At 41.5% G+C, this 23,957-nt stretch overlaps 2 protein-coding genes across 4 annotated transcripts in view; both read right to left on the bottom strand.

Annotated features, from left to right (window-relative positions):
* The window catches only part of DCUN1D1 (defective in cullin neddylation 1 domain containing 1), a 24,424-nt gene extending 15,148 nt beyond the window's left edge, over positions 1-9,276 (bottom strand). The window contains exons 1-2 of one of the 3 annotated variants that reach the window (XM_046898428.1): positions 7,876-9,276; positions 6,290-6,371 (exon numbers count right to left, since the gene is read on the bottom strand). Coding sequence is in view for 1 of the 3 variants with exons in the window: in NM_001031318.1 (NP_001026489.1) it covers positions 1,983-1,985 (3 nt within the window). In the remaining 2 variants the exon portion in view is untranslated. 3 annotated transcript variants of the gene reach the window in all.
* MCCC1 (methylcrotonoyl-CoA carboxylase 1) lies at positions 8,048-23,957 on the bottom strand. The gene is given in 19 exon segments (NM_001006551.1): positions 8,048-9,677; positions 11,072-11,143; positions 12,356-12,463; positions 12,903-13,040; positions 13,749-13,798; positions 14,413-14,499; positions 15,567-15,783; positions 16,132-16,241; positions 16,592-16,775; positions 18,074-18,201; positions 18,281-18,362; positions 18,680-18,791; positions 19,275-19,396; positions 20,204-20,351; positions 21,269-21,390; positions 21,557-21,652; positions 22,116-22,255; positions 22,794-22,840; positions 23,884-23,957. Coding segments are annotated over 19 exon segments (2,142 nt in total). The 5' UTR covers positions 23,943-23,957; the 3' UTR covers positions 8,048-9,557.

Raw genomic sequence — 23,957 nt, 5'->3', positions numbered from 1 at the left:
GCCAGGTGAGCAGAAGCCACAGGGAGCTGTGCTGCAGAGGGGGCAGTGTTGGATGAGCAGCCCGGCCCCAGATACCAGCCCCAGCCACTGGACAGACCAGCTGGAGCAGCAGCGCATGGCAGTGGTAAACTGGGATGTTACACCTTGCCCTTTTGGGAAAGGTTTCAGATCTCTGCAAAGAAGTCTCCCTGCTTTTCCCACAACTACCAAGCGTAGGTACAGAGCCCTACACATGGGTGCTAGAATCAATCTGTACCTACATTTGCAACTTACAAAAGCTGCTGCCTGCCATTTAGCCCCACTGCAGTGTGCAGGTCACCCTTTCACCTGGCTGGAGTCACAGCATGGAGAACAACCATTTGCAATGCCCTACAGCTGTGCTTGAGGCCACAACTACATGCTGTTCAGCTACACACTGTGGAACAACACCATACAGACAGAGTATATCTGATGGGAGGAGTACCTGCTGCTTCTTCAACCAGGTGCTTCCAAGACTAAGCAGACAGCATTTCTCACTATTTCTCACGAAAATATGTTCTTCAGCAGAACAGCCCTGTTATTATATTGCCATCGCGTTTCTGTAACGTTGCCACGTACAACAGCATTGTTCCATTTCTAACCACACAGCCAACCAAAAATAAATGAATACGCAGCTGGAATCCTGTGCATACATTCTGCATGCCTACACTGGGTTTGCAGTCAGCTCTAGGAGGTTTTTAGGGGAAAAAAAGTCTTCATTACAAGCAGTGTAACATCACCAGATAAGTGTTACCTGACACAGCCCAGGAACTGCAGAATTCCCACAGGACACCTCTGCAGACTGAACTTGAACCAAACTTCAGTTCCAAGTCCTCGTAAAAAAATCTACATAGAGCTTCCAATTAGAAGTTCTACTGATAACACAGTGACAAGTTTACGAGAGGTCTATGCAAATCCTGGCCAACCAAGTTTTTATGCTAAGAGAACTCCAATAGCTAGAGGTGTCCTTTTCATTTATTTTTTTTTCTAATATGCTTTTAATACCGCTTGTCAGGAAAATACTGCGGCATCAGATTCCCCTGTACCAACCAGTGTGTGCCCAGAGCTTCTCCCCTTCCTTCCCTACGACAACGCAGCTCCTACAGAAAAGTTGCAGTCCTCCAGCTGTACAGATGCAGCTAAAGCTGTACAACCTCCGTATGCAGAGATGGCCTTAAAGCATGGCCATAACATCTCCTCTCGGGTGCATTGCTCTGCATGTGATAAACAATACGGACACCCTGATCTCCTTACTTAGGATAGGGAACATCACCATCTCTACTGTAAGCAAACAAAAACAGCAATTTCTGTTCCAAACACCTCCAGAGTGGAAGGGACAAAGTCAGCCCGTGTGTGAGCCTGCAGCAAACCCTAAGCTATCAAGATAAAAACAATGCGGACAAAACGCGAGATAGGTCGGTGCTCCCTCACGGCGCTTACACGAGCAGGACGCTGCCAGGAGCACAAAGCAGTCACCCCGAAACTCTCCAACGCGCCCCGGCTTCGGTTGGGCTCAGCACACCCGCGCTCCCCCCGTGCTGACGGCGCTCAGCGCCCCGAGCCGCCCCGCTCCCAGCAGAGCCCCGCTCGGCCCGTCCCCGCCGGCCCGCTCCGCTCCCCGCTTCCACCCCAGGCCGAGCCGCCGCCCCGCGCTCCCGCAGCCCTCCGCCCGCACAAAGGCGCCGGACCCGGCACGAAAAGCGCGGGCGAGCCGCCCCGGGCCGAGCCGAGGCCTGACGGACCCGGCGGGCCTCCCCCCGGCCCCGGCGCTGCCCCGCCCGGTATCGGCCTCCCGCCTCCCCTCCGCGGCCCCGAGCACCCCGCGGCCCCTCATGGGGCGGCCCGGCCCGGCGCGGCTCCCGGGCACCCGGCCCGCCACGACTAGGCCCCGGCGGCCCCTACCCCTGAGGCGCGGCCGCGGTCCGCCGGCCCCGAGCCGAGAGGCGGCCGAGGAGGACGCTCACCATGGTGAGGGCTGCGCGGGCCTGCTTCCCTCGCCGTTCGGACGGACGCTGAGGGCGGCGGCGGCGGTCAACGTCTTCCTCCGGCGGCGGCGGCTCCGGCTCCTCACGGGCCCTTCCGCCGCCTCGCGCTCATGCGCAGTGCGGCGCATCACCCGCGCTCGGGGCCGGCGCTGCGGCGGGCGGGAGCCGCCGGGCCGCTTCGGTGGCGGCCGGGAAGGGGCCGAGATCCGGGCCGGCCGAGAGGCGGGAACCGCGCCGGGGGTGGCGGAAAAGGGAGCGGAGAGCCCCGGGGCTGCGGCGGGGCCGGGCTTCCCGCGCAGCGCTCCTCGCTCCGCACCGCCACGGCCGCCCGCCCTTCTCCCGAGGGGAGAGCTCCAAGTTTGCTCAATAGCCACAAGAACTAAAGCACGCTGCGATGTCTCCCCGGCGTCAGCGCCTCTTCCCTCTGCGTTCTGCTCGAGGCCGTGCCCCGCGGTAGCCCTCACCGTGAACACTTCAAACGCAAGAAGAGGCGAGATAGAAAGCGCAGCCCGATACAAGCGGCACCTTCAACGAGCTCTCGTTGGTAGAAGCGCAGCGGTATCACCCTGCACGTGGGGAAGGCGACGACTCGGGGCAGCGGTGTCACAGGTGTTAGAAACGCCCTTAATCCACCACCTCTCCACTTGCACGAGCCCTCGGCAAGAAGCGGGGCTGTGAGCCACGCGGGGGCTGCTGAACGCTGCTGGCTGGGAGGGCTGCAGCCTCTGCTGCAGTAGCACAGGTGGAGGAGCAAAAGCAGGTGCAAGGCTTAGATCAGCTTATATCGGCATCCTGGCTACTTGTAGGGGCATTGTTTTTTTCCCTAGGAAATCTTGTTCTATCCCCTATAGGCTTCATGTCCAGCAAATCACTTTTCATGTATTTAGAATCATAGAATTCACTCATTAAAAAATGAAATGTAAGCTTAGACGGAGTGTGGGGAGTGAAAGCAGTACTTGGAGAACCAGGCCTGTCCTGGGACGTCCTATCATGCTGATGGTCTGAAACGGTAAAACTAAGGACTGTAATGATATGAGATAGATGAACTGTGTGAATTCAGCTAACCACAGAGACAACAGGAGCCTAGATAGCCAAAAAATAAGTTCTTCAGAAGGATTTAAGTGTTACAAAGTGGCCAATGTAAACAAGTCACCACACCCAGCCAAGAGCACATCAACTGCAGCTGGAGAGAGCAAGGTATTCCAGGAGTTAGCTAATGGCCATCAGGGTAACAGGCTGTGACAGCCCTGCTGCAACCTGAAGACAATTTAGATCTGGAGAGTCACTGCAGTGCGTAATGGAACCTGAGAGATGAGCTGTGATAGTGGTGGGCCCCTCTGCACAGCACAGAGAGGGGATTTCTAACTGCCTTGTTTTGCTTCAGCATCTATTACTCTTGCTGGTTTTCAGTGTTGCAGGATCTCCTGGTGTCTGGCTGAGGTTTTGGTTTTTTTTTCCTTTTGGGGAGATGATATAGCTATCTTTCCTCTCTAACTTCAATGCTTTGAGAAGGAAGAGGCACCACAAGGAGTATTTGTATGTGTTCAGGATATGCTGTCTAAACTGGGGTCATCACATGCCCTACTTTTGTACAGCTCCATCCACCATGGCACAGGAAGTTAGGGCAGGGATAAACAACTCTGCTGCCTGTAATCATGACATAAGCATTCAGTGATACATAATATTGACTGTGTAAATCTGCAGGCAGCACAATCACAGTGACCACACTAAGTGGTGACTTGTCTAATTCATGGCAAGGTAAAGCTGACTCTATTTTGCAGCAGTTCAATGACGTTTTATCTCATATGAACACCACAGACACCTGTTTTTGTTTTCAATCTCACTGTGCATGGCTAATGTCTAATTCTGAATGTAACACTGTTCTGTTTTACACTGACTGATGTGAACTCTCTTCTATGTTAAGTCAAAGCAGAACCATTTAGCGTAATCCCTTTGCTGAGAACTTCCACTTACAGCACTCTCTAAAGAATAAGCCCAAAGGTTCATGAAGGATAACAAAGCACTGGAACAGCTTGGCCTAGAAATGTCCTTCTAACCCCCCACTCCTTCTCAGCTACTTTATGCTCTAGAAAGTGAAACCACCAATTCTTACACTGGTGGAATAGCCTTCAAGTGCTTATGACTATGGCCCATTCCCTGCAAACACCAACCACGTGTTTAACTAAGAGAACAAAGTCCCACCAACTATCTTGCACAAGGAGATTCAGTGCTATTCCAAGAATATCCAAAGGTACAGACCCAGCAGACTGTTCAGACACAGATGGAATGGATATACCAGCCTATATCTATATAAGAAAAAACAACAACAAAACAACACAGAGAAAATAAAGCCCGAATCCTCCTATAGGTGTCTAAGCAATTTAACCTGGAAACTGGCATAGAGCCAATATCTGAAGACTGTTGTTAATAGGTTACAGGGAAGGGTGTTCACCTTCCATTAAGTTTTTCATCCTTCCTGCATTATGTAACAGGTGAACAAGTTATTACACACAGTCCAAGGCACTGTTAGGAGCTGGGTTCCACATGACTGTCTCTGGAAGGAAGCAGGACTGGTTTATGTGGCAAAGGAAGTCAGGTTAGCGAGCCAAGCACTTCAGACTGTCTGAACATTTCTCATGCATGCTGCATCAACTATGACTTCACAGCACACCTAACAGGCAACAGATTGCAAGACTTCTGTATTCTGTGCAACTCTGTAGTAATACTGAGATAAAATGCCTTCATTTTAGAATATGTAAGTCATAAATCTAAGAGATGAGAGAACAGTAAGAGGCACAGACATTTTCTTGTTTCAGAAGTTCTGAAACAACAAGATATGATCTCTGTAAGCAGAATGAGCTGACGTTTTCTAAGTTCTAAAGCAGACAGCGCCATGATAGCTATGATCTTAATGATTAAAACCTATACCTTTCAACTGTCAATAGCCTGCTACAAATGGGGGACTTCGAGACCAGGAGAATAAGATATATTATTGGTTTCTCTATCACAGGGATCTTCTGTAAGTACAACCTTTAATTGTTCACCTTAATAAAAAAATCATCCTAATTCAGGGCACACATTGTGCTTTTCATATAAGAAACAGTAATTAAAGTTTATACATGGGAGACTGAGCCTTTTGCCTTGAAGTAAGCTGTCTGCAAGAGTAACACAGACATACAAAGCAAGCGTAGAAGATGGCTCTTACCTCCTGTCACACACATTTAGCCTTTTCCACTCTTCAGCCTGTCATCATGGCACACTGGTTTTGGGGAACACGTCTATACAATCCAGCCAAAACTAATTTTCTGGTGTCTAAGTAGCAAAATGTGACCTACTTTCCTGTGACTAGCTACCAATGTCAGTACAGCAGTGCAAACTTCAAGAAAAACATACACTGACACATCTGTCTATAAAGGTTCAACTTATAAATTGCTCTCCTTCTAGTTCGTGTTATTCCTCATCTTAGATCTCTGTTGTCTCAGCTGTGTCTTAGGCTTCCAGGGTGCTTCGCGCAAGACACCAAACATGCACAGGGTCTCCAGCTACAGGTACACTCTCTTCCCTTTTCCAAGGGCACAAGAGAGATGCAGATCTCAGCTGCAGCCTTTTTTCCACCAGACTATAAACATTAACATCTCCCACTTTCCCAACTTCTCAAAAGAGAGTAGCTGCCATTCAAAGACCAGTTATCATTTCAAGAATAACATTTTGGCACCAGAACTGCTTATATAGAGAACAGATTAAAACTAAAATCCAGCTACCACTATCACTTCAAAAGCTCAGTAGGACACTAGACATGTGTTTTACTTACCTATTATTTCTGTAATAAAAAATACAGGGTATTCAACCAGAACATCTGTGCTAATTTTAAAGTGGATTAATTGCATAATCAACAGTTTTTAAGCTAACATCAAATACTCCATAGAAGATACTGCATTGCTTTTAGAATCCAAGCTTTGCTTCATTAAATATGGTCAGTCCACATAATAAATGTTTGCATTGTGGGGTTTTTGTTTGTTTGTTTTGCATTATGGCTTTGCATTAGTCTTACCAATTTCTACAATGTTGGGTTTATTTGTTTTAAGGGGCAGTGATACACACCTGTGATTAATTAAACTTCTTCCATTTTCTCTAATACAACACTCGGTGTCAATTACTTTCCAAATAGAATTCTGCTACAGGAGGCTCTCCCCTGGTATCATAAAACATTAAGTCATATTTACTTGTGAATCCTTCATGTGTAAAAATTTGGAATGTAACTCTGCAAGTATCTGTTGAAAACATACCTTGTGTAAAAGCTCTGTGTTCAGGCTTTATTCCATTGCCACTGACCATTCCAGTAAATGCAGTACATTCAGCATTGCTGAGCTTTTTACAAACAGAACAGATAGAATACAGTCAATAATTCCTGATATGACCGAACAAAACAATAACTGACAGAAGTGAATATACCTGTGATAAGCATCAGTTGATGTGCCCTTTAAAAGGGGAATAAGTTGTTTCAATACAAGAATACACTGCTGAGATCAACTTTCTTCCTTCCTGCTGACTGAGTGTTAGAGGTCCTGCCAAACACTTGAGTATTCAATTTCTACTCATCTTGAAAACAGAACCTAAGGTTTCCTGGTCACTAGATGTTAAAACCATAGAACAAAGAAGTTAGTGCATGCTGGAAACTATTTTTAAAATTTACTGGCAAAAATAATTATTCTATAAAATATATTACTACTTGCAAGGTTATAATCTTGAAGTCTAAATCTTACATTGCAACTTTACAAGCAAGTGTAAAATTAGAAGTCTTTGTGTCCACAAATTTTACACCGTTTCAATTACCGTCATCCTTATTACATAGGAGGAAACAAAGGCAAACGTGCACACCAAGTGCTTTGCCTGCAGTCACAGTGACTCAGTGGCTGAAATAAGAACACAGTCCTGCTCTCCTGCTTTGCTAATCACTAATTCAGCATGAGCTGAGGCCCCACAGTCCAGACCTTCACTGGCTTTAAGCTATCAGAGCAATAGTAGTTGACAGCAGCTGAGTGTGAGTGCAAAGCCGACTGAGATATTGTGCTGGTGCCAACTACAGCTTAGGGGGGCTGTAACTTTGGTATGGTTAACATTCACATTACAAAGCAGGACGTTATGTGCTTGATAAAACCAAGAAGCTTGCTGACCAATAAGAATAAGAATAATTTTCTTCCTTTCTCAACGATCAAGTGCTCCACAGACATCAGTTCAGTTACAGTGATGTTACTATCATATGGCTCTTACCAATTCACATTTACAACACAAGAAAACGTTTCAGATTTCACATTTGTAACAAATACTTTAACTTAAAATTCTAGATTGCAGGAACAACCTACTTTTAATAATTCTCTCACATAAATTAGATCACATTGCAGCAGTTATTTCAAGTGTACAAATTCTGAGAGTGACTTCTGCAAGAGATTTTCTGAGGGTGTAAATCCCAAAATAAACAAAACCATCACTATTCGAAAAACCAAAATTCACTGAAAACCCATATGGTGGAAGCCTTAATAGCTGATTTTCAGAAGCAAGAGAAAATTGAAACAGGTAAAATGATAAATGATTTTCTCCTTTCATTCCCAAGGAATAACATCTTTTCAGGTTCCTAAGAACATGCTGCTGTCCATTGGCTGGGAAAAGCAAGCAACACAGGCTGCGTGGACACAGAACCTCATGCTGTGAGAGTGAATGATTTGCTCTAGATTCAGCATAGTAAAACAGATGTAGAAATGGAGTAATGTCAAGTAGGGAAAAAAAAAGCTAATCTGTAGCATCCCTTCAGACCTAAGTTCCCATTTCTGTACGCAGATTCAATTTTTAAATAAAAGCAAGTCACTCAACTTACCTGCAGTGGAACTCATTATGAACATTCAGATTACTGCTTCCTAAATGTAATCTCTGGGTTGTAGTGCCTCAGATATCAGATGATACATATACAGCTGATTAAAACCCTTTAATACATAAACATTTTTACATAAACGATCAAAGAAAGAACAAAATTGGGGAAAAAAAAACAATCCAAGTTAAGATTAATTTTTATTTAGTGGTAAATAAAAATCAGTGTGGAAATACTCCACAAGATGATCACTAAATTTTACTTTTTTGTTAGCTGTCCACTGGATTAGCAGGGATACTGAAAAGCAGTACTCAATGTTTTAATATACAGACCACCTAAACCCACATTTCATCTCTACAGTTTCTGCCTGCATTGCAGGTAAGGCTGCCAGGTACGAGATCTGAGCAGAAAATTCCCTTGTACAGACACTGTATATTGACTATGAAATAGGATTTCAAACCAGCCCAAGGATCCACTTGCACAGATCTAACTACAGGTTTGGGATCACTGCAGCATTTGTATTTGTCCCTATGTGCAGCATCAACTCTACTATCATCCAAAATCAATGCATCAAAATTCTACATGACCAGCACAATTCCACCTTAACCAAAATGTGAGAAGATTTTGCAAGTCTGTCACAATTAACACACTTTCTTCTTCCCCTGTTCCCGTATCTTTGAGCTGTTCTTTAAACAAGTTAAAATAAATATTTGGTAAACTATTTGCATGCTGTCTGAGAAATGTTTGCTTTACATATTAAAAAACCCTACAAATTTTCCCTTCTACAATATGACAGATGCAAAAAGGAATATTTTTCTTAGTCATATTTCACGTTGTTATGAAGACCTTGGTGCTTCAACTTCAGCTAATAAATAACACTTTGGAACATAAACAATATGAGGAAAGGAATGAGGATTTTGAAGTCAGTATTTTATTTTGGCACACTTTCCAAGTATTAAATAAGCTTATCACCTCTCAGTGCTACTACTTCATGTTTAAAGATCAAACGTTATTTTCGGAAAGCAGTCACATTCCAACTTTGATTAGTGCAGCAAATCCTACTATGTATTCTTCAAATGCTTTTTATCAGGTATCTCAAAGTATATTAAAATAATATTTGAAATGCCAGCTACCACTATTCCTTGAGGTAAATGGGAAAACAGATGCACCTAAAAAGACAGAAGGATCCTGGGCTATGAACAGTCCTGAATTCCCTACTGAGGCAAAAAGATAAGGCCACAAACAAGAATTTTGCATGAGAAATTAATTCATGAAATTATTACAACCGTTCAGTTTTCCTTCATGTCAGAGCTCTCACATCCCACGGAAAAAAGGCATCTTTGAATGGAAGTAAGTTCTTTCATCTTTGAAAGAAGTAGGCAGAAGACCCTTCAGCTCTCTATGTGGCCCTTACTCACCTCTCCATCCCTTAAGGGAACCCTGTCTTTTCCCAGTCTGATGTCTTTCCACAGGCAAACACAGTCACTGAACAACCACCACGTAGGTCCACAAGTTACATACACAATTACAGCACAGTGATATTCAGTCAGTATAATTGGCAGCCAACGCAGGGTGTGCAGAGGAAACCAATTCCACGATCCGTTATACAAAACACTTTGATAAAAATGTGAAGAAACCTCCAGAGAGAATATCAGCAAAGTAGAAAAAATAAAATGCACCTTTCTTGAGTTTTATTTTGATTCAGCCGCTTCATCCATGAATTCCACTAGTGGAGCATGTCTGTTGGCCTGGGCACCTTCTTGAAAATTCACCTTTTTTATCACTCCTGCCTTTGGAGCCCTTATGGTATGCTGCATAGAAACAGATCAACAGTGAATCAGCACAAGGGTTGGTTGTTTTTCCCTCTCTCTCTCCAGCAAACACTAATATTACTCTTTGGTGCAAATAGAACACAACACACTTATTTCCTCAACACTTCTATATTCATTTTAAGCCCTATTTTAAAATGCTACCCTAGCCCTTTTTCAAGTTTTATTTCCTCACCAGCATTTATTTTGATAAATATACTAGGGACAGAAACGCTATAATAATGTATTTTGCTGTATGAACAGCTGAAAGTTATTTTGCTTCATAACATTTTTCCTGTCACATTAGATAGCAGGCAGAAATAATACAGCTTTAGTCTACAATATTAATTGTGTAACAGATTTGTTCCCCTAAGGGGAATCTGCAGATTTACTACAGGCAGTGAAATATGAACACAGCTATGAGTGACAGTGAAGGAACAGTGTGTTCAATCCTGATCCTCACACTGGCCTACTTGTTAGTTTTCCTTTCAAGCTCTGATTCTTAGTAGTTTTCTACACAGGATGAGCCTAATATTCAAAAGCACATTAAGCAAGGATTCATTTTAAATAATGTTTTTGCAATTTCACACTCTGCAAAGAGAACAGCCCAGCTAGAGGTCTGAGATGTCAGCTGGAGAGAACAAACATTTGGCACTCAACTGTAGATGGGGTTATTTTCTCAGTGTGCAGAGATGTCGTATTCCATGTAATTTTAGTGTAACTTTTAAAAGGTGCTGTAAGGAAAAAGGGAGTTTTCTCAACAATATTAATTCTGCTATCACAAACTAATATACTAATATGCAGGTAAAATAAACTAATAAACCTAAACCTGAACAGTTCAGGCTACAAGAACCATAGTTCAAGCAATTTGAGCCGTGGCCAAGCAACGTGACAACATATGATGGCCATGTGGACAACTAAAATAATTTTTAGTGTGCTGCTGATAAAGCCTTTGTGTAAATAATAAAAAAAATGCCCAACAAAATCCTGGGCACATTTGCAGTCACCATGAGCTGAATATCTGCACAAAGTAACTACAAGTATTAGAATCACAGAGAGCAAGAAATATTCCCAGACAGTTCTGTACTAGAAAAATGAAAGGATCAAAGGGCCATTGCTTCTTGGGGAGGGGAGAGAAGGACTGACAAGGGAACCAGATGAATGTTAACACATCTGCAGAGTGCCAGGGATTACATCATCAGCATTTGTTAATAACAACAACAAATGTAATCCCATAAAAGCTCAACAGACACAACACTTGTTTTACAGCATATAAAGTAATAATGACATCTGCTAGTGACAATCTACACCACTTTTCATTAATGCAATCAAACTGATACAAGCATGACCATATTTTTATTTTCTCAGCAAATAGAACTTTATATAAAGTCACTCACCTCCATTTTCATAGCTATCATAACCATTAGAGGGTCGCCAATCTCAACCTTATCCCCTGCTTTCACAAACACCTACAATTCAAATGTAAAAAAGCAAAGTCATGCATTTCTGTGCCATTAAAATACATGAGTCAGATCTTGGCTAGGACAATCCACTTAGTAGTGGATTTACAGAACAGCCTCATAATATCTTTATCATTGTCAAACTGGGTATTCGAGTACCTTATACAATACTCAAGGGGAGTCAAAGGTTTTATAAAGAAGTTTGGTAACAGCCAACAGGTTGACCAGGAAGCCATTTATGGGTCGAAGAGGAAACACTTGAAGAGAAAATATATTCGACTCCATCTGGGTTTTAAAAGCTTCTATTTTAAGACATGAAGTCCAGGACCTCTTCCTGGAGCAAGCCACTAAGTTTCTTCTAAAAATAAAATCCAGAGGGATTTCGGCAGCTACCAATTCTTCCACAGCCCTGATTCAGAACACTTCTTGAACTTCAGGTAGCGCTCACAGCACCAAACCTGGTGAGGTTCAAGAAGCAAGTGGACAATGTCCATAGACATGTGGTTTAATGTTCAGGTAGTCCTATGTGGAGCCAAGCGTTGGACTCCATGACCCCTGTGGGTCCCCTCATAACCCAGGACATTCTAGGACTCTAGAGTATCATTCAAGAATGTAAGAGATCCTCAGTCAGTGTACTGCATCCTCTGATACGGCTCATGCCCTTTCAGGGTTCATTCCTCTAACTACTAAAATTAACTATCTTGAAGATCTCTGTTATGATGAAACTTCTCCATCGCACAAAAAAACCACACAATTTGCTGAGCTAAAGGAAAAAAAACAACAGAAAAACAGAAGCAGCAAAAACCAGAGCTAACAAAAGAGACATTGCTGAACGTTCTATTTTTTTTTTCCCAAGAATATCTCATCACATTCTTTGCTCAGATGAAATGGGTCAAACAGCCTGTAGCACTTCAAGGAACTCTGGCTTAGAAAGCAATAAAGGTGAAGGAAAAAATATTCAAACAGTAAGATTAGTTATGTATTCATACCTTCCTGACCTCTCAAAAAAGCCCAGAAGACTGAAAACACTCTTGGGCAGCTACTGGAAAGTCAATCTAAACAGGACTTCTAGAAAACTGGAAACTGGGAGGAGCCGTGCAGCAATGACATTTTTGGCCCCAATTCTTTCCTGGTAGTACAGAACCAAACACCATGTCTGTAAGACTGAACTTTGATATAATTCTGTAGAATTCATTTTCCCACTCATATTATTATAATCACCTTTTCAACAGTGCCCGTCATGGGTGCTACGGCACCACCCTGCGTCCCCGCTGAACTCACTGCAGATAAGTACTTGGGTACAGGAAGGCCAATCTGAGCACTGCCTTCCTACAGAAAATAAAACCAACAGCAAGAGTTAATAAAATAATACCACTAGTACATGTGCTGACATGGGCCAGGACAGGACAGCTTTATGTAGAGGTAAATGCAGATGTTTCAGGTTGTAGTACAACTGGGGCCAGAGCAAAAGGACTATGGGTGCACCAACTGCTTTGCAATGCTGAAGTCCTTAGAAGCTGTGTCTGCTGCTGCTGAAGGACCAGAGAGGAAGGAACTATGCCTGTGAAAATGAGGCCCCACGAAGATCTTTGCCCCAAATCCACACCTTCCCCATTCACACTGTAACAGCATAGAAAGTGCTAGAATATTAGTAAAGGCTGTTTGCAGAAGGGGGAGGTAGGCTGCTAAGACACTGTCATCTTCATTGGCAAGCACTGTCAATATGGACAAAACTTTAAACTTTTGATGATAACCAAAAGAACTTTACCGGAGAGAAGAGATGAATGATGTTGTCCAAAATGACCAGTTTGGACTTGCACACTGCTCCATTAACTGAAGACCTCAAGTAAACTGAATCGCCCTCATTGAAGATCTCTCCAGAAACCAGGAACATTCTGTCTTGAATCTGAAAGTTAAATGCTTCTGTAAGGACAAAGCCTAACCCCTCGGGAACACTAAAACAATAAAGCAGAAGTTAGTATTATCAAGACTGTTCTGTTTAGTGATGTGATCTGTGCCACAACTTCAGAACGTGAAGATAAGAATATGAACATAAGCATGCTGAGTTAAATTTGTAGCACTCCCATGGCACTGTCCTCTTCATCATCAGCTTCCAAGGCACACAGCTCTGCTTCTCCAACCCATAACTTCAGATTCTCTCCATCTCCACCTCAATCCCCATTCTCCCTTTCTTCTTGGCAGTCTACATTCTCCCCAGCTGCGCTTCACCTCCCCCAACACAACATTCCTTCCTGCCTCTTTTTAGATTTTGCTGACATTACTTATATGGGTAGACTTAAACTCTAAAAGCTCTCTCACATTACATAGGTAATCAATACACTCAAAATACTCTGAGAATTGTTTGAGCAATGAGGGTTATCTCAATAGTCCTATCCACAAAAAAAAGGTATGAGTTACCTGACATGTGGATATACATACAATAGTACAATAATTTTCTCACTACTTTAGAGACAACCACTTAAGAAACAAGTTTATGTGTCTGGAGTTGTATTCTGTAGGATATATGTACTTTAAAAGTTGGTATGAATAGAAGGCTACGAGAACTTCATTCTTTGTTTATCTAATGAAATATCTGAACAAAGTCTACTTGTACCTGCATGTTGTATGACCCTTCTCGATTGTAAGTTACAGCTACATCCACAACTGTGCAATAAAACAAAACACGTGTGTAAGTAGATTTAATAAGAAGACCCAAAGAATAATAACAAATAAACAATATTTAGTCTATCATTTTGATTTAAAAAGAGACATAAAAAAGACCCTTTCTCCCCCCCCCCCCCCAAAAAAAAGAACAAGTATTTTCAGATTAGCTTAGCAGACACTGAAGATTCCACACTAAATTTTAGGCAATTTACTCTCCAAACCTGAACACCTGAAGTCATGCTCTGGGAATCTGTATTTCAAGTTACATGGACAGAGCACAGACTTTTTTTTATGGGAAATGAGTGCTGAATGCTGTCACACCAACGTGAGGTCAAACAAAAGCCAAAAGCTCTTCCAAAATCTCAACCTTATTCATTTAAATGACAAACATTACTACTGTCATTTGAATTTAGTTTACACCTCTCCCAAATCTAAGAGGACAGATTTAATAATTAAACCTGCAACGTTGTGAACTTCCTTCCCAGCTTCAATTGCTTATCAAATAGTAGCAGTATCAGTTCTATTTCTTAACCTGAATATTCAAGTACCGGTTGAAATAACTTGATCCATCAACTATCTCCTCTTCCTTCATACATGCTTTTTTATTCACTTACTGTTTTCTCCATCCAGTAGAGACAGTTTTCTAGTATATAATATATTTATTCTTCTACCAGTGCTGAATGCAAACGGTGAGAATTTATCTAAAATACAAAATATACAGACATGTTACTTTAGTTATAGTTTGGCAAACCACACAACATTTAGAACTTAAACCATAAAAGAAAAAAAAGACTATCCTAGTATCACTACCATTAAACTTACATATTTATTTTGCACATAAAGGTTGGAGACAATCCCAAACTCAAACTTCAAGAAGGAATAACTGAGGCTGTGTAACCTACAGAAAACAAGACACCAACAACAGCACTTGCTAAGAGGAAGAATATTGACTGTTCTCCGTGACCACACCCCTGAACAGGACAAGAAAGCATGAGAATTCTATGGCAACGCAGTACATTCGGATTAAACTTTAGCGGAAGGTTTTAACTGTAAGAGTTTGAACTCATGGTAGAGGATTGCCTGGAAAGTTTGAGAAACTTTCTGTTACTTGGTGTCTTTGAGACTTCATCAGATACACCACTATTAAATATTGCCTGATAAGTTCCTCCTCTCTTAAAACAAGAATCCCAACCTTCCGTGCTTCTAAGATATTCCAAGTGGGGAAGGAAAGTAAATGAACAAGGACACTGGCAGCATACATTATATTTATATCAAGTTTTTGTTAACAGTAATCACATGCCCCATTGTTATAGGCATTAACAGCATCAGAACTCATGAACTTTCAGATCCCAGAGTCCTGTTCATTCCATTAAGTTCTACTGCCCCTCCCAGTCCCAGCCAGTCAGTCCATCTCTGAAGACCTTGGACCAACTGTAGAACTAACAATGAGATACTCAGAGCTTGTGTGTTTAAAGAGCAAAAAGGACACAGTGACACAGATTGAGAACCCCAAGGTCTTTCAGATAGGTGCTATCTGGAGTGCCTAGGAGTGCAGTCTGTACATTACAGTGGCGATATATTCAATATCTCTCTCTTAACAAAAGCCACAGTCTGCTGTGTGCGTAAGTATCGGACTAATGCTATAATGCAAAACTCTGAGCAGGCATTAAACAAGGCAAAAATAGACTACACAAAATAATCACACGTGTTCACAGCACTGTCTCATCCAGTCACAAGTAAAATAAAGCAAAAGAAGAATGATTCTTACCACTTGACTGATCTCTATAGGCATCTGATAACATTTTCTCTTTCAGTATGAGTCCTAGAGCTGCTTGACAGACAACTTCAAGTGGGGTTGCCTTTTTGGCTGGAAACAGATCATCATGGTATTGAGGAATGAAATTAGTGTGCACATTTCCAGCCTCGAACTGTGGGTGTCCTGACAGGCTCAGTAGGAAATCAATATTAGTGCTTAATCCTACAATCTGTCAAAAAAAAAAAAAAAAAGCATATTGCCAAAGTGAAATGAAGTTATGAATACACAGCTTTCTGCTCAACTTATTCATCGAAACTTTCTTTACACAGCAGCAACAAAACACAAAGTTTATGAATAAAATGAATAAAATGAATTCAACTAGTATGTTTTATTACCTAAGAAATCCTAATACCTAAGTGTAGATTTCTTAAAAGCACTCTGCTTCCAAAACATTACCTTTGTCCATGACAAAGTCAAAGAAAGCTTTCCAGAAATAGTAAGGAGAGGTGATTTTATCTGCATGTTGTTAGCTCAAGGTGTTCAAGAATAGAAACCACACCAGGTTCCTCTTACTTACATTATACTGATGCAAGCTGTATCGCAACTTTCTCAGTGCTGCCTCACGATCCTCGGCCCATACAACTAACTTTGCAATCATTGGATCATAATGAACAGAAACCTCATCACCTGAAATATATGAAGAAAGTTCTGTAACACTCAAGCATGTTCTTTCTGAAAGCATAACACAGCACTGAACTCTGAAACAAGTAGTGGCCACGTCTCTGTATGCTCTTAAAGAATATTTATCTTTAACGATCTGATCTGACTTTTCAGTCCCAAGGGAAATCTCAGCACGGAGCTTTTGTAGAGGTAACATTACAAAAACTTTTATTTTTTTGGTTGCAGTCTGCAGGACTGGTAAATTATGGTAAGAATATAATCAGCATAGTCCAAGAGACAATGGCTCGAATAGAGATGAATAAGGAAGTAAATAGAATATCAAGTATTTCCCATTAAACCGCTGCCTTCAGCCGTACCTTGTCTGACCCCAGTTTCTATGCGGGTGTCTCTATCAGGCGGTGGGGTGGATAAGTGCACCAAGGGTCCAGCCCCCGGCAAGAAGTTATTGGTAGGGTCTTCAGCATATATTCTAGCTTCAAACGCATGGCCTCGGAGCAGAATCTCTTCCTGCATTAGTGGAATATTCTCTCCTGCTGCAACCTGAAAAGGTTTTTCTTCTTTAATCCAGGACCAACACTCTGTTAATGTGTGAAAGGTTAAATATCCCTCTTCCAAACACAAACAACTAGAAAGCGTGTAAAAAAAACAAGTGTTAAATTACAAGTAGCAAACTCTGAAGTTACTCCTTCCTTTTTTCTGAGATCCACCAATCAATGGGCTTTGAATTATTACTGTAAATTGACCTCACACAGCTAAAATATGATAGAAACATTATCATTTTATTTTCCCCTACTGCCACGCCAAAAAAAAAATTAAACATTCAAGTTAAAGGTTGATCAGCTAAGACAAGATTTTATTAGAGAGAAAAATGGTTCTAACAGCAGATGCTGCAATGGATCACTGGCAGCCAGCACTGCTGATTCTCTCTCATACTGAGGGATCTGTACATGTAAGTGATTCTTTCTCTACGAGGATTCCTAGTAATTTAAGAACCTTCAATAAGTCCAATTTATTCCTCAAAGACATTTTTATTACACATACAGGAATGCCAACAAACACAAAAACCACACAAGTTTGAGACTAGAGAATTCTGAGCAGTAACTGTTCAGCGTTTTCCATACTCTGCCTTCTGTCACCAAACCAGAGCTTTCAGCAGGGACAGCAGGATACCACTCAGCCCTTGATGCTCAGCTTCCACTCCTAGACCTGCAAGCCAAAAGCTCCACCTTTTTGCAGCAGCATTTGGTATTTTGGTTTAATTTCTGCTTATGTAAACACTTTACCACCCTATCTACTTAGGCTTAATGTATGCTGCTGTTCTGACTTTTGGATTTACCTAAGTAGAATTGGCTTCTAATTTCCAGTTCCCTAAGGTCCAAAACCTCCTGTCCAAACATGCAAGTAATCTCTCCCTGCACATGGAAATAGCTTGTTTCCAGTCCACACAACTACACATTTATTTTAGGAGGACCGTACTGGCAAAAATCAGATATTTTTGTAAAGAGTTTTCCTTCTGCAGTCTGATCAAAGAATCATTTTTGGGCCAGAAATGCATTTAAACTAGAGTTTCAGAAGTTGGTTAGAATGCCAGGAGAAAGATCAGGACCCTACTCCTCCTACTTTCCACATTCTCTATAATTTTGTTAAATATATGGGAAAATAACTTTTATCTCCACAAGTGGATGGAGATGCTCCTCTGGAGCAAAGAAAATTCCACCCAATTGGCTACATATGACACGAGCATCTGAAAATACAGCTGGTATCCCATGGGCACTATCAAAGAGCATTACTCACCAGACAAAAAAGGGGCTCTGCATGTAAAATCAATTATCACTCACCCTAAGCTGCCATTCCACCAAGTCTGTCCCAGTGATCATCTCTGTAACAGGGTGCTCCACCTGCAGCCTGGTATTCATCTCCATGAAGTAAAAATTATGCTGGGAATCCATAATAAACTCCACTGTTCCTGAAGTATTTAAGAAAAGGACATTTTACAAGACATTCTCAGGATGGACACCTAAGACAATTGATTTATTTAGACTCACCTGCTCCCACATAATTCACTGCCTTGGCTGCTTTCACAGCAGCTTCTCCAAGTCTCTTTCGAACTTCAGGATTAATTCCTGGCTGTAAGTAATAATAAAATACATCAGATCACAAATTTCAGTGATATTAAACTCCTGTGCATGAAGATTTAGAAACCACAGCATAATCCTTAGGTTTCACTTACAATTAGCAGTTTTTTCTTGAAATCATTTTCCTAATGACATCTTTTTTTTTTTTCAGTTAGAACATTTTCTATAGCAAAATTAAAACAAGTACATAGAATTAGAAATAAATTTCTACCCATTAAATAGATCAGATGGGATTAGCAATGACTTTAAAAATGTTTTATTAAAAAAAGAAATAGGAAAAAAAGGAAAATGTAAGAGCACTCTGCTCACCCCTGGTGCTTCTTCAATGATCTTCTGATGTCTTCTTTGCACACTGCAGTCTCTTTCAAACAAATACACCGCATTGCCATGCTGGTCACCAAACACTTGGACTTCAACATGCCTGTTTCATAATAACAAATGTCACAGTGCATTATACTGAAGCACCAACCCTGCCACTGACTTCAGCAGTCCTGATTCAAGAACCTTACTTACTTCAACACACCATTTCAGAGACAGCTATGAGGAGGTGGAACTTTGTTCTATGTACAAAATTAACAAATAATTGTCACCATCCAGACAGTCCTCCAATGCCAGGCAAATTCCCCAAGAATCTAATGAGATCTTCTCATGCCCATTGGACAGCACAAGCAAGGCACTGCTTTCTTTCTTATGAACTCTTTCTTTACAGTGATGGTACAAGAAAGAAGATGTAAAGTACAAGATTACTAAAATACTTCTGTCAAAATGTTGTAAAAAGTAAAAATAAGCTCAGTTACCCAGGTCAGATAGGAGCTAAGGACTACAACTTCTATTATTAAAACACCTATGTTTATTTAACAGTAAAATAAATATTACCCTTTTTATATTAAGACATCTTTCTCACCTTGGATTATCTACAAATTTTTCAATCAGCATTGCATCATCATTGAAAGACTTCTTTGCTTCTCTCCGTGCTGATTCGAGTTGGTCCAGAAACTCCTTTTCTGAATGAGCGATTCTCATGCCCTTAGTAAACACAAAAATAAATCCGTATCTAAATAGCTAAGAATATAGTAAAAATCCTGGATGCACACCAACAGGTTCATGACTAAACAGCAACTTCACAATAATGCCTAAATATGCACACCAACATGCAATAAGTCAACCCTATGGAGTCCTACTGAAAGCATTGTTGAAAATGCAGCATATAGACACGATCATTCCATTGACAGAGATGAGTGCCAAACTCAATTCGATTCTTAAATATCACAGAAGTGTTTCAATATTGGCAGAGAAAAAAAACTGATTTTATTATTTACTTTGGAAATAACTCCAATTCTCTATCATTCCATTTTCATAGAAAAGTTTTTGAAGTAAAATTCAGATTTAGGCTGGGAATTCATTGTATATCAAAAAATGTCTAGATATAAAAAATTTAAATGTATCTCTAATCATTTTTATGTAACATTTAAAACTGTTAATCAAATAAGTTAATGAAGTCACTAAGTAACAACTTCAAGTCACCTACTTTCACCCAGATAAACCAATACAACAATCCACCTGCTTATGTGATTTTCCAGAAAGCCACTGAAACAAATAAAAATAAAACTTGTTCACTTTACATTCTCTACTTACTTTCTTGTCTGACTCAACAATGAAAGGCAGTCAGGTTTCACTTGCTGTACTGGACATTACTAATACATTCTAACCAAAAATAGCCTTCCAGTTTGTTTTGATACAATTCTTTTAGAATAATCAGCCACTAGAAAGTGATGCAAGATAACACTGCATATCACATAACTGTGATAAACAGATCTGTGTTAGCTTCTTTACCTTTCCTCCACCGCCGCGAACAGCTTTAATCATTACTGGATATCCTATTCTCATGGCGTGCTCTTTTAGACACTGGTCTGACTGATCTTCTCCATGATAACCTTCAACAACAGGAACGCCAGCAGCAGACATTATAGCTTTGGAAGTGCTTTGACAGAACAGTTTTATATTTAGAATGACAATGACATTTTTCTCATAAGTTCCAAACACGTCTATGATACCCATTTTAATTCTCTTCATAAAAGCAGTTCCACTGATCTCAATGGGACTACTTACATAGATGTGTTACACCAAATTTTACTGTAATTAATTAATCAAATGATTCAAGTGGGGATTTTTTTTTCCTCCAAGACCTCCAGATAAAAGTGGCAGTCAGTTTTCAGGCTTATTGCTCTATTCTACCCTTTAGCCCACTTCATGGAGGTCAAAACCACACATTTCCAAATCACCACATTAGACCTCGCAAAACCTACATTTAAAGTTGTACAAAGATAAAGCTCTTTTCATACAGGATGGCATGAAACACTCAAGTATAACAGTAACTTCCAACAAGCACGCCAAATTAGATAAATAACAGAGGTAATTCACCCTCATATTAGCAAGTGATAACAGATTAGCTCTCTGAAACTATTACACACTTCATGTGTTAGTAATAACCTTATTTCCTTATCCCTGACTTAGACTTCACAAACCAAAGAAATGTTTCCAGCACAAGTAACTAAGAATAAGGTCCTCTGATGAATAAAACTCACCATCCCATTTTACACCAGCCACAAGAACCTCTGATGATATGGTACCAATACGCAAGACATCCAACCTGACTGCTAAATCTGAATCAATATAACACTGCAAGGTCCCAGTCCCACAAGACCACATTCAGTTAGGTACTTAATTATTAAAATCCTAATGACTGAACAATCCTATGTCAACAGGAACTTTGAGCTTATTCTTTCAAAATCAGAATAAAAAATAAGAACATTAAAACTGGTGGAATAGAATAATAAACAAAATTAGCCTTAGCAAACTATAAATTGCATAACCAAGTAACAAATTGGAAACAGATACCTCTTAATACCCATATCTCTGATAGCAGATGAAGGCGGACCTATGAAGATGATTCCCTCTTGCTTGCACAACTCTGCAAACTCTGTGTTTTCTGAGAGGAAACCATAACCTGGATGAATAGCCTAAAATAGAATAAAGTTACTAGCCTATTTTTGTATTAGTCTAGCTTAGAAAACCCTGAAACGTCAATATACTGCTAGGCAAGCAAAAGATGGAACTATCATGTGTAAACATGAAAAGCTAAACATCAGGCATGTATTCAAAGATTTAAGGTTGTGACCAACATACCTGTGCTGCTGAGGTCTTGGCCACCTGTATTATTTTCTCCACGGCCAAATAACTCTGCTGTGAGGGTGCTGGACCAATGCAATACGCTTCATCTGCCTGACACAGCAAAAATAGATATTGCATAGATAATTTATTACATACAATGAAAAGCAGTATTAGCTTCAGATTTCTGAGCTCATTTTATCGTTTACCAGACTGCTGGCATGCAACAGTTAAAATCACTTAAATCTTAGATTAAATCCCTCACTTCAGAGAGCAGCTCAACTAGAAAAAACAAATTCTGACACTCTTCTCAAAATCAAAGTTCATTCTCTAATTCCCAGTGGGCACCAAACTTTTCTGCGCTTTCTGTAACATTGTCAGGTGTTGATACTGAGATTAAGCAAACCATTCAGTGATTCAAGGGAAACTTGGGAATAACTCTACGGAGGTGAAAATTCAACTGCACACACCAACTTTCACATTTAGCTTACTCATGAGAACTACCATTGGAAATGAATGTTAGTCCCACGCTTCAGTGTTTCCAGAACCAATCATAAACATAACGAATATACTTCACCATTGCTACATGCATGGAATTTCTGTCTGCTTCACTATAAACTGCTACAGACTTCACACCCATCTTCCTTGCTGTTCGCATCACTCTGCACGCAATTTCTCCTCGGTTTGCAATCAGAATCTTCCCAATGCTGTGACCCTCTGTTTAAAAGACCAAAGCACAGGAAGCAATTTTAAAATGAAATATACTTTTTCAATTTACAGTGTTTATGTATTACTTTAGTTACTTAAACTAAAGCAGTTTAAATTAATCGATAAAATGATAATACATGTCAGAATTCTAAAATGTAGCCTTTGAGGAAATCTGACAAGAAGGTCAGCTTAGATCACCTTGTGGAATTTTACTATCTTATTTCTAGTGCTGCTTAAATACTGTCATATCAGGCTTTGCAATCTCTGTATCACAAAGGAACATCAGGGAAACATCACGAAAATAAGTAATTTTCATGTGAGCTGAGTACAGCTATGACAGATAAAACTACTCAAAATGTTGTTCACACATTAAAGGTGATTTCTGTTAAGTCAGGTACAGACTACTGTTTCCCAAAACTATACAAATATAGAACGTTCATTAAAAAAACAAGCACAAAAAGTACAGCTAAAACAGTCTAAAAGCATTGTAAAATCATCCACGTAACACAAGCAGTTGAGGCTGGCAGCTAAAGGAAGCACAACATACCTGCTGTGGAGGCACACTTCGCCAACAGCTGCACGGGACTCCATGGCCTGTGCAATTACAAACACAGAACTGTTAGAGAAGAATGCAAAGAAGTTACACCTGAACAACTTTTATTTTCAGTGAAAGCACAGTGCCAAGCTGCTGATACTGCTATTTAAACACAGCATAACCAAGCACAACATGGTAAGGTTGTGCAGACTTTGTTGTTTCCTTGAAAGGGCTCTCCTTTAGACACAACGGGAACAACAGATTTCCCTCTTGCTTCCTGAGCAGCATTCAGATTGGAACAGCGAATGTGAGCAACCTCATGTCTTCTGGCAGGTAAATCAGGCACTGGGGTTTACTGCAGAGGGCAAGTGTGAGGGAGAGGCACAAGCAGCAACAGCAGACAGCTGTTTGTGCAGTGAGGTGGTGCAAGAGAAAGTGAATTACACCAGGGAAGGAGAGATTGAAAAATGAGACTTGAGCTCTCCTAGCCATTAACAACTTCAGAAGTGAGAAGTTACACCTGAGAGAAAGGACTGAATAAATCGGGTACGGAAGGCTAAGCGGCTAATAAGCTACAAAGTGAACTCCTGAAGGGGCAATAACACACATGCTTTATCTTGGATAAAGCTCTGTAATTTTGGAGCAGTATCAGACAAAGATGCAAGGCATCCTGGGCACCGCATGACCAAACGGCCTCAGCAGAGAGATGGGACCCCGAGGCTCTAACAGACACCGCCACAGAAACCCATTCCTCCTGTCCTTACAGAGAGCACACAGGTGGCTGGGGGGGGGGACGGGGGACGGGACAGGAAAGGACACCAAACCCCAAACCAGCTTGCAGGGCAACCGTGCTGCAAACCCTGCATTTGAAGCTGCCGGGCTGGGGTCTGTGAGCGTTTCTGGCTCGTTGTTCTCCACAGAAGCGGGCACGTTCCGTGCCGCCCGTCCCGCCCCGAGCAGCGGCCCAGCGCCCGTCGCCCCCTCAGCGCAGAGCGCTCCGCCTGTCGGCGCGGCTCCTCCGGCCCCCACAGCCGCCCCCCCAGCCCGGCTCCCTCCCTCCGCGGGCGCTGCCAACGCCGGTTCCCTCCCGGCCCGCACTCACTGACGCTGCAGCGCCCGCAGGCAGTACCGGCCCCGCTCGGCCACCAGCACCAGCGCCATGTTGGCGGGGCGGGG

This window comes from Gallus gallus, chromosome 9, assembly GCF_016699485.2.
Source record: "Gallus gallus isolate bGalGal1 chromosome 9, bGalGal1.mat.broiler.GRCg7b, whole genome shotgun sequence".
Classification (NCBI taxonomy): domain Eukaryota; kingdom Metazoa; phylum Chordata; class Aves; order Galliformes; family Phasianidae; genus Gallus; species Gallus gallus.
The sequence above is the reverse complement of the archived record's forward strand: the minus strand, read 5'-3'. Positions and strand labels throughout refer to the sequence as shown.